Consider the following 12,257-nt stretch of genomic DNA (forward strand, 5'->3'; position numbering starts at 1 on the left):
CAAAACCAATTTTGTATTTGATTATTTTTTTCTTACTTTGCATATACCAAATATCAAATACCAGGAATATATACATTACACAGAATTACAATAATATTGTATAAATTATTTTAAAAATGTTATCTAGCCTAACAACTAATATCTACTGGATATATTTGTTTACGATAGTAGATAGATAAATGTCATAATATAAGTAGGTAGATATTAGACATACATAATGAACCCCTAACGTGTTCACGTCAGTTGTCAACTTTTTATGTTATACACCATATCAACGTGAAACGAGTTTAATATTCTTACACAAACGCATGTCATTCTGTCCGTATTTTACTTTTATAGTCACGAGATAGTAATTTCGTCTGATCCATAACAAATAACGGTTTAAAATCCTTTGGTAGGTATAAAACATTATGGCCAGTTGTTTTTGCCTAGATACCTCAATTCTATTGTGTTGGATAACTGTGTTAATTAATTACATTACAGCTATCCTGATTAGTGTTATTATTGAAATGTGTAAGTAGGTTGGTTGTCAGCGGTATGATACAGGCTACAGCTCTGCTTGTCAGTCGATTATGCGGCTCACTGCGGCCGTCAGTTTTTGTTGGCTGTCTACCTCTCGTAATAATCACAGTTTAACTCAATTAAATGTAGCTCACAATTAAAATATTAAGTGTGTATGAATGGTTTAATTTTATATTGGTGTTGACAGTAATGATAAGTTGTGATTATGAGATTTGATTTGAATTTGAAATTAATATCCTCTATCGTTATTAACTGGTCCATTGAATGATAGCATGACAGATTTCTTAATGCGGTGAAATAGTAAATATGTACATACATTTAAACTTCTTTTTATCAGGGACAGGAACTTGTGTGTAGCGAGTCGGCAAATAGGCACTACTAGGCACTACTAGGCACTCGGCACATTTCTATAGTCGTATAACAACATAAAAAACTAATAAAGGAAACCTTGGTGATCAGTATGCCAAAATATCACGCATTTTGCAGTTTAAAGAGTAGAAATAATGAGTTATTGCAGTGAAATAACACAGTATGGAGGTGTAACAATTTAGCCACAGGAATGGCAACGTATGAGAGATATCACGGGCGTCATCTTCTATTTGATGATGGCCGTAGTGCTAGTCACGTATACAGGCGACGGTTACCATTTTTCAATCCATAAAAAAAGGTTAATTTTGTAATTTGTAACGAGGGTACCGGTTGCTAAGATTACTATAAAGTATAGCTATTAGGTTAAAAGTTGAAAATTATTATTGGCCATTTGTTTTTTTTAACGTGTCCACAGTAACAGAATACTTACTCTGACCACTATTGACCACATTTAAAAAATAAACTGTATTGCGGTTACTTATTTATAATACATTTAACAGCTAGCAATAAACATTATTTACCTACTCTAATTTTGATTCCTGTTTCTCTAACAGGTTTTGATAAAGATAAGCAATTCTTTTACGTTTGAAGTCATTAAGAAATTTTTGATTAATAAATTCGAAGTAATACTTTAATCAACAAAACACGAAAATTGTGAAAGTAGATTTACTTCCTAATTGGATGATTCAGTGGTACTTCAAATGATACCTAATATCCTGGGCTTTAATTTTCGGTTGAGCTGAATTTTTTACATGTAATTTATCTCTACATAGAGTATCGACTTAAAATATTCTTCCACAACTTCTATATACAATCGTATCGAACTCTAAACAAGACAAAGATGTACACAAGTTGCAGAGCTGGTCATGTCACGACAGTATTTTCAATAATACCACAGAAATCGAAACGAGTATAAAAAGTGAAACAATGCTTTTCAAAATATAAACTAAAATGTCTATACTTAGTCATCATGACCTAGTAACATGATGCAATATAAGCACTATGAAGTGTGTCTTATTTTGTATTTTCAGTTGGCAATTAAACAATATACCAGTGGAACATCTATGTACTCACCACAGATACAATAATAATATACTGTAATATAAAATAACGGTACTGTAATAGGTACCTACTGATAACTTCACTAGAATGGTATTTCTATATTCCGGTTGAGAACACTAATTAATAAACTAAGAATACTAGTACAAATATAGTATTTGTAGTGCTATATACTTATGCAGAAAATTCGTAATACTAAGGTGAAAGCCTAAAGATACATGTAGCTTGGTGGTAGTATTAATATAATAATCACTCTAGATTATGATAACATTTAAATATTGAAATAAGTTCTCAATTCCGTTCAGTCGTTGAAAAATTTATTTTTCTAATGACAAAGTCCGATCTCCCTGTTTTTAATCTCTTTTTAACATTATTAATTACTTTTAGACAAAGACTAACACTGTATTATAATGTAATTTTGTTTGTTGATTTATGTAGGTATCAGTGAACGTGACACGTTCCATCAAATAAACCATTGACTTATTTGCCAATAGTCTATTTGACGAAACGTGGTAATCGTTACATGATGGAAATTAATTAAATAAACTGCAATTTTGCATGCATTGCTATTTCTGAGGACTTGAATACAACGACTTCTTCATAATCAGCAACTTCACTAATCCATCAAATCATAAAAGAGTTGACAAAATTAACTTACATAAGTGAGACGGAGGACAACAACTTTATCCTAAGTTTTCTTCTGGTGAACCAACTTAGAATACTACAATTTTGTAAAAACGTCTTAGATAAAATGGCATTTACTGTAAATATTATCGACTTTAAGTTTAGTAATGTACTTATGTAGGAGTACTAGAGTATTGCATGTATTTTGTATCTAATCTATAACTACTGTATTAAATCCCTAATTAGATACTTAGTCCAAAATATCAAAGAATAGTGTAATCAAGTTGACGACAAAATTAAAAAATAAATTTATTTAGTGTTGTTATAAAATAAACTTGAACTTATTCTTACTACAACAAAATCCACTTGCTCAAAGGTATGACACGATTCTCACGGTTTTGCAACAGTGTAGGTCCTAAAAGGCGATACGTTCATATAAATGTTCTAATAACTACATTCACAATGTCTGGAGGCATGAAAATAGTACTTCTCAATTATTCTTTACTGTAGGCTGTATGTTGTAAGATTGTATATAAATAATGAAATATAAGAAAATAGATTGCATTGTATGGATATTGTATGGATATGGATAAAATATTTATACATATTACTACAAATACATAGGTACCTATAACTACATACAGATTAGTGCAATAATACATAGAAACCAATATTACTAATATAAATTTAATAAACATACTACGCAACATAAAGATTTACTAGGAAACAAACGAAAGTGTAGTCATGATCAAAGAAAAATTTAAGTGCAAAAAGAATAAGTCACTTTTTGAATAATAACTTTGATTGTAGTATATACTTTTACATTAGCTACTTCTATACAAATGTATGTATATAAGGCACCTTTTTTTATGTTTACTACACGTAAATCTATTCTTACGGGCCGCAAGTTGATGATAGCATTATAAACTGCATTTATGTGGATCGATAGGGCACACAGGGTCGTAGGCACGGCGACCCGACCATTGACGGCAAGCGGCAGGTCCAAACACAACGGTACTCACTGACCATATCCATGTGACCATTCAATATGTGACTGGACTTGAATTTACTTAACCTAATTCAGTTTTGTTATATTTAATAATGTCATAATTGTCTATGATGCATTATATAATATTTCTTTTCCCAAATATGTCTAATTTCGGAAATTTCTTTTTTGAAAAAAAAACTGGCAGTTTTGAAAACATCACAATTTAATGAAATTTATTATAAAACTAAATTTATATGTAGTAATAAATTTTAACGAAATGAAATACGAAAACCGTTCCCGACTTAGTATCTAGATATTTTCTAAAATACGTTTGGAAGAAGTTTTCGAGTTAGAAGGCAAAGCAAAAGTAGCTCCTGTTATAATAATGGATACTAATAATGTAGTGATTTAACAATAGGATAAATAAGATAACAGTGCCCCTAATTGGGGCTTTAGTTGCGATACAATAGCATTGTAGTATGTTGAAGTTCTATTTAAGCATAGAATTTTTTTTCGAAAGTAAACGTACCCGATCGAAATTAGATTGGTATTAAGTTCAACGTACTGTTAAATTGAGATAAGATCATATCTCTTAACAATATTAGTACACGTGATGCTATTTTTATTTGTGGGACAACAATAGACTTCTCACTGTCACGTTTTGAGCTTTACACTACAATATCATCGCGAAATGTGGGCGATCTAAATATTTAACTTTCACCATCACTCCTTATGGATAAAATATTAAGTAGGTAGATACCAGATCTTGTCGTTCACAACCAATAAGTATAATACAAGTTCTATATTTGGCTTTATTACAAATGTTAACAGTTGTAGCAAATCCTTTGACTGTTTCGACTATTGTCATTATTTTATCTTATATTTTACATAAAAGATGAGTATGTTCATCATTTATTTAACTCTAGTTGACTTTAAATTTCATTCTATGATTTGTTTCTTGGAAATAACAATACAATAAAATATTTGTACTGTTAATTTTTGATATTATTTTCAATTTAAGTGTGACTTTGATGATTTCATTAGCAATTTTTACAACCAGCTTAGTCGTGTTTGTAACCACTTTTACATTCTACAAACATCCGATAAGCAAATTAAGAACACATATTTGCCGTTTTTATATGTTTGAGTGGAAATACAAAACACAAAGAATCAACACGGATCGCGTTGAGACTAGGTATTACTTTTTGCCTAACATCATCATACCTCGTCCCCAATAGACACTCTCTGATGATCTATCTTCATTGATTACAGATAACTGACATTGACATTATCGGTATACTTATCGTAAATTTGTTAACGTTTAAAAAACCAATTTGATTCACGATGAAAAAGCTTCTATTATGCAATTTTAATTGGATTGGGTCGATGACTTAGAGTAGCAACACATGTAGGCACTAAACGAAAAGATATATTTTTTCATCAAATCACTTTCTCACTTACCGTACCGAGTGATTTGCATTGCGTTGACGCGTTTTGTTGCGCATCGATTAATTGATAACACATTCCGTAAGAAATTATAACAGATATACAAGGAAATTATTAGAATCGTGCTTTATATGGTATGTATCTTTACTTTGAGATCATGAGATATTGAAAGCATTAAGCATAGAGTCTAACATGGCACGAATATTGATTTTTCTTACTACTTAAGTAGTTATTTTTTGTTGCATTCATCATCTGTATCTATTTGTCTATTGCCGTCTGCATATTAACTTAGGTTTTTCTACATAAATCCAAGTATAATATATCTTTACCTACTTAGATTTTTTCCTTAATAAGTACATCATATAGGTACTTACAGACAAGAAAATAGTAATGTGTTCAATTCTTGTTTAATTCGAAAACCTCTATATACCTAGTAATATAACGACATTAATTCAAATTTACAAGTACGTACGCATCATTATTGCAAAATAACAATATGACATAATCTAATCCGATTTTTTTCTCTTTATCCAATACTAATGCTACCTGCACAACTTCGCCTCCGTCACATTGTCCCGTTTTTGCAATATTTTTCATTTTGCAGTTCTGATCTTATTAGTCGTAGCGAAACACGAATATTCTTTTAGTGTTAGGATAGCCTATTTATCCTAGATAAATAGGCTTAACACTAACACTAAAAGAATATTCGTGTGCCGAGAAGTACAAAACTCAGAAAAAAAATTTTTCTTTATAATATTAGTATCTATTTATTACGATAAATATACTACGATATAACCATATAGGTATTTGATAATGTAATAACTTCCATAAATGTATGACAATTACAAAATACAAAACTCATTTATAGTAAAAAGTAGTAGTAAAAACAGCACTATGATAATCTCTATCAACGGTACATGTTAAGAATTTTATCATAGTTAACCTACCTACGTTTTATTTCTATTTGGATGTTCACATTTAAATCGTTTCAGAAGTTTTCAATGGTTTCACAAGACGATTGACAATAAAAACAACGTATGTGGTAATTGAACTACCTCCGCTCCCGGCGTTCCCTAATTGCGTGGACAGAAACGATTCCCACGCGCGCTAGATCAGCTTTATACCGCTTTATCTAGCTTTAATCAAAATTCCGTGAATCACAACTACTGTTTAGATATGATTTAAGGTATGCATATTTTACTGCTTTCGTTTATTATTTTCTTATCTGATACTATATTCATTATAATTTGTATAATAAAAGAGTACCGCGTGGTATTGAGTTAATTAAACATATTATATAGCCTTTTCTATAACTACTATAATTTATTTATATAACTACTATAGTATACATAGAATTATAGTAGTTATATAAATAAATAAAATAATGGTGCAAATGTGAACATATTAAAAACTTTACAGGTAAGTAACAAATTGTCGTTTTATAATTGTCATCATGATTACGCTTATGTATACACAGCAACCCTGCACTTATACGCGATAAGTATTCTGTAAATACGAACTTTGTTTTAACTTTATTATACGTACCTATATATCTTAATTTATTATACACTAGCAGACTCGCGAAATTTCCTCTGTGTAAAATTATCTTTGTTATGCAATATCTTTTCATCTACGTTGCTATTGCTCGTAGCTCGTCATTATATATCCTATGCATATATCCTTCCTGGATAAATAGGATATTCAACATTAAAATAATATTTCGTTCCACCCGTTTTCCGGAACTATTCTCACACTAAATTTAAAAGATGCTTAACCAAATCAACTATCTCTTCATTATTATACAATATAAGTATATATTTGAAATAAACTATTGAAATTGATTAAGGCTTGAGAGAAAAATCATGATCAACTTATGAAAAGTTGAATTGACTACAAAACATAATGATGTAGATCCTTATGTTTTGTTGTCGTGTCGTACAGACACAGATATACAAAACATAAGGTTTGTTGTAGTCAATTCAACTTATAAAATCATGATTTTTCTCCAATATTTTTCAACTAATAGACAGATATTTTTCATATGTATAACTTTTGTATATATTTCTACTGACTTATTTGTTTATAACCACTAAATAGAAGAATATATCTAACCTACACACTTGTAGTAGACATTACATGAAAAATTTACACTGTGGTAAACGGCATTACATAACTTAACAAGTTGTAAATTAGTTCTTAAAGTCGGATTACTCTATTTTACTACAGATGTAACATACTACTAAGAAAATCCTTTTACGGATGAGTATCGATCGTATTTTATGTAGGACACCATGAGCAATAACTACACATATAGGTTATCCAAAAGAAGACGCGTTATTTATAGTTATTTGTAAGTTGATTAGTTTTAACAAATCTATACTAACATTATAACTGCAAAATTGTGTCTGTCTGTATGCTTATTACCTTTTTATAACTAAACGGCGGAGATAATATTTAAGATGCGTTTAATTAAATTTGACGTGAAAATTCTTGTACCTACGAGGACAAAAGCTAGGTATCTACTAACCTCAAAAAATCAAAACACGACACGCGTAACAGGTAATAAAAGTAATATATTAAGGATATTATTTATTTTGTGTTATGTTGAATATTTTCAGATTAAAACACTTATAAATTTTATCACTATTTCAAAACAAATTTTCTAACCGCATAATAATGATTTAAACTCAACGATTATCCGTCGGGTAATATTAACGTCTGCGTATAAGAATTATGTGAAGCAGAGCCCGTAATTGGGTGCATCAGAGCGGCAGTAGTAATTGATATGACGAACTAGCGGTTCTCATCGGTGTATAGCTACTTCTGGATACGCCCTTCTATATGTACGGTATGTCGATATTCGAGTTGTCCACAATCGATTTTTGAGCGGAAATCGATTTGGATATTATGATGTTGCAACAATTACAGTTAGTACCGATGCATATCGTTGCTAATGGATGTTTAAACGTATGTGGTCGGCACTTATACGTAGGTTATGAACGTTTTGTACCAATAAGTATGTTTTGGTTAAGTTCAGTAACAGTTCCGCTGTATGATTAGCTGCCCTCGGCTATGTGAGATGCCAATGTAACTTGAGTTATAGATGCATTTCATTGCATCGTAAGTTATTTAATGTTGTATGACCTTTAGTAGCCATTATTCTTCAAGTCTTACTAGTAATATTTTTTATTCTAATTGAAATACACTTTAAGAACGTTTTTATTTCGTATTTCGTACGTTTAGTCCTACTTAATACATTATAACCCTGAAAGTTAAAGATGTTTGGATATTTGTTACTTATGTTAAAACGACAGCTTAGAGAGAATGAATAAAAATTAGCAAAGAGATAAACAATAGGATTAACGTATTTTTTTTTTACATACCAGTTAGCTAGAACTATTTTTGTACTCGTAAAATAGTTGAATCCCATAAGTAATAATATCAAATCAATATTTTTTTAAGTTAAAATTCTAAATTAAACTTATGTTACAATAACACTCGAAAATAAAAAAAAATGTATAATGTTTTCTTAATTTGAATTACCTACCCATATAACTTAAAAAAATAATAATTCATTTACTCATTTTGCTTAATATATATATCTATAAATTTTAGAAATAATTGAAATAATTTGTTATTAAAACTTTCATATTTATATAATTGAGTAGAGGTATATTTATAGGATATAGATAAATATGTTACTTAATAATAATAACCTGAATAAATATTTGTAATAAAACAGACATCTAGCTATGTATGATTAGATATCTATACAGAATAAGAAAATAAATACCAAATTAAACTAAGTAAGAAAAATTCTTTCTGAAAATGTTACCGCGGATACTTCCTTTAACTTATCTATTCGGTAATGTAGAATTTTCAATTATATATACTCTTTATATCTCGCTAAATTATATATTTCTTTAATTATTTACTATAAAAAATCTAATTTGTACAAAACTACCGAATAAGAATATGAAAATGTATAATAATCGTAATAATAATAAACAACGAGATAGCTTACCGAAACGTTACTTAAGATGAGCAATGGCAAAAGCATCAAGAAGCTGGATTTTATAGACATCTTACACGGTTTACACATAAACTAAAATTTATGATTGGATTTATGTTACGTTACAGGACACGCGAGGAGTTCCCGCCAATCCGGTAAGAAGACACCGAGGCGTCTGTTGGCGTACGCTAAGCCCGCCAAACTGAAGTACTAAGCAGTAAGCACCGTGAGAGCTTCGCGAACCGTCGTTGAATGGCGCACTCCACTCAGAGGGAGAGATGGCGGGAGGGCCGATCTTGTAGGGGAAACCGCCGGTAATTCACTAAGAAAAGTTATTTGCCGACCCGTCTCGTAGGGACTTAGTAATAGAAAAATTTAACCGATTCACCACATTAGGGTAAGCCATAAGAGAGGACAGTGTGTACTTACATCGATTTGATGAGGATCTTTGTAGATAGGTATTTGTAAGTACGTAAGATACTGTGATACGAAAGTATTTGATTACTAAGTATTTTGGTTGTTTACTTTTACTAAATAGAAAAGAAAGAGTATATATCGTCACCGTTCCGATAACTCAATAACTTATACTTTTTACCTATCACGTTACAAATATATATAATAGTTTATCCCGAGTTCTCGTTGATTTTAATGGAACATATTTAATCAATATGTAATATAATATAATATAATACAGGAAAAAACGGTAACCAATGTAGGTACTCTTGTCAAATACTATAAATCATAAGACAATTGAATGCGCCGTCATCAGCATATCTACATATATAAAAATTACGTGTCACGTTATTTGTCCGCGATGGACTCGTAAACTACTGAACAGAATGCAAATTTGATTTGTATGCAATTTGAGCCAAATTGAATCTTACATTTCAATTTTTAGTTGCAATATTTTATCAAGAACCTTAGCCACAGCAACGCGTGGCTAGATCTGCTAGTTAAATATTAAAATACATTGTTCGAATTGTATTAGTGCTGACTAGTTACTGTCTGACATATAAACTAGGTTAAGCGCCCGACTTCAGCCGTGTGACCATGATTGGCCTTGATCAGAAGTAGCCTATAATAATAATAACCGTGACAATTCACACAGGGCCATCTAGTCTCAAGTTAATCAGAGTTTGTGTTGTGAATATTAGACAACAGATACTTACGTGTTTTTGTTTGTAAATACATACATAATATATTTACATAGAAAACACTCAGATTGATACAAACAATCATAGTCATTAAAACAAATGTTTGTACCGTCCGAGGTATCGTACCCGTGACCATCTAAAGTAAAGCGATGTGTTAAACTGCAAGACTACCGAGGCCTATTAGTTGCATATTTAACAAAAAAATTTTTGTTCGTTCGAATGATGGATTGAGTATCCACTAATTGGCACATTTATTACCTACATGTGACAAGCGGTATGTTATATGTAATATGCATAAGATTAAAATTCACGGAAATACCAGATCAATAGAATAATGCCCGACAATAAGCACGCGAACTCACTACTTATACATACAAATATTTCCGCAAAACATGGGAAAATTGTAACTGTATACTACTACACTTTAAATATAATTAAAGTGTATGTAATGTAGATATAGATACACAGTAAGTACTTATACCAATAAAATAATTTGTGTGCCTGTCTCTTTGTTCTTGCTAATGTCTGAAACGGCTTGACCGATTTTGACGGGACTTTCATTCACAGATAGCCAATGTTATAAGAAGTAACTTTGGCTACTATATTTTGGATTTTTAACTAAAAAAGAAGTCAATTCCACGCAACGAAGTTACGAGTAACAGCTAGTTATATAATATTTTGCCAGTATGTATCCACATACATACTGACAAAATTTGCATTTTATTGATAGGTAATTTCTGGAACTACTGAAAATTTCATCTGTTTAAAATTCGAATTAAGCGATAAAAAATAAACACAGTGCTATATGAAATTTATATTCATAGTAGGTAAATACCCAAGCCTTGAATCCATATTAAAATGTCAATCTTTTGAAATTCTTTAAAAAATTAATATCCGTAACCGAAATTAACCGAAAATAACGGATAATCCAAAATAATTTCATATACGCATCCGTATCTGGTATAATAATCACTACTATATCCGAAACCTATCCGTATCAGATATTTCATATCCATAAGATCCCTGATATAAAGGTATTAAATTTTTCCACAGTCCAACTCATAAGAAGCGACTGCAAGTAGTTGGAATAAACATAATTATTCATTCATTTTTTTAATTGAGTGTAGTGTGTTTTGTTTTTACATTCATATAGTAAACATTTGTAACAAAAACTATTAGCTATCAGATAATTTAAGAGTATTTATAAGTATCTACGTGAAAAATTTTTTATTTACATTATTTTAAATTTCGACCGCACGTAGGTAAATGACATTAGTCAATTATAGATATGAAATTAGTTAATAATATGCAAGTTCGTGTTGCTTTAAAAAGATTTTTTGTGTAACAAACAATGCAACCACTTTTACTTACCACTGTATTTTGATAGCAATTACTGTATAGATTAATTATGAAGGTGACACCATAATGACGGTAGTATCAACTCATAAAACGTAGTAATTTGTAACCGTCGCCTGTAGACATGAACAGCACGATGAACATAATGTTAACACTCATGCCTTGCCATTCCAAATGACTAAGATGTCATGTCTCTTTTATTGTGATTTCATTTCTTCTGGCTCAATCTACTACCAAAACACAGCTTACAAAGCAAGCTGCTTAGCGGCTAAAATAGGTATTAGAGACTGACGTACCCACGCAGACAACTTTATATAGTCTATGATCTATATGATCTACCTTTATATGTTCCAATTTCAAAGAAGAGGCTGTATTGGTTTGATTAATGAGAAAAAGAACATTTATCTATGCATGTCATAATACAATTAATTAAATAACCCGTGTGATGCTGGGGTGGGTCGCTAAAGTAATAATTAAAGCATAACATCGGTCTTGAGCTTGACCTTCAGAATTAACTGTACACTTCGTGATTTATGTATGGTACGGTCAGTGCCCTAGTTAGATAAAATCATGTCAACATACTAATAGTCAATGAATTATGTAACAAGCATATTATTTAAAAATCGGCATTATAGTAATCCTATCAATTTCATCTGCACCGAAGTTGCCCTACTAAAGAATATTCAGGATTATAGCACTTTGCTTTATTGAATATAACTTGTATTCT

General features: G+C 30.6%; 1 protein-coding gene across 2 annotated transcripts in view; it reads right to left on the reverse strand.

The window, feature by feature from the left end:
• The window catches only part of LOC131848417 (uncharacterized), a 43,292-nt gene extending 34,038 nt beyond the window's left edge, over nt 1–9,254 (reverse strand). For both annotated transcript variants that reach the window (XM_059198263.1, XM_059198262.1), the window contains exon 1: nt 9,033–9,254. In XM_059198263.1, the coding sequence (XP_059054246.1) occupies nt 9,033–9,110 (78 nt within the window). In that variant the 5' untranslated portion in view covers nt 9,111–9,254. The remainder of the gene's footprint in view (nt 1–9,032) is intronic.
• Nucleotides 9,255–12,257: the final 3,003 nt, after the last annotated feature.

The sequence above is a fragment of the Achroia grisella genome, unplaced genomic scaffold, assembly GCF_030625045.1.
Source record: "Achroia grisella isolate CSIRO2021 unplaced genomic scaffold, CSIRO_AGI_Agris_v1 utg558, whole genome shotgun sequence".
Lineage (NCBI taxonomy): Eukaryota > Metazoa > Arthropoda > Insecta > Lepidoptera > Pyralidae > Achroia > Achroia grisella.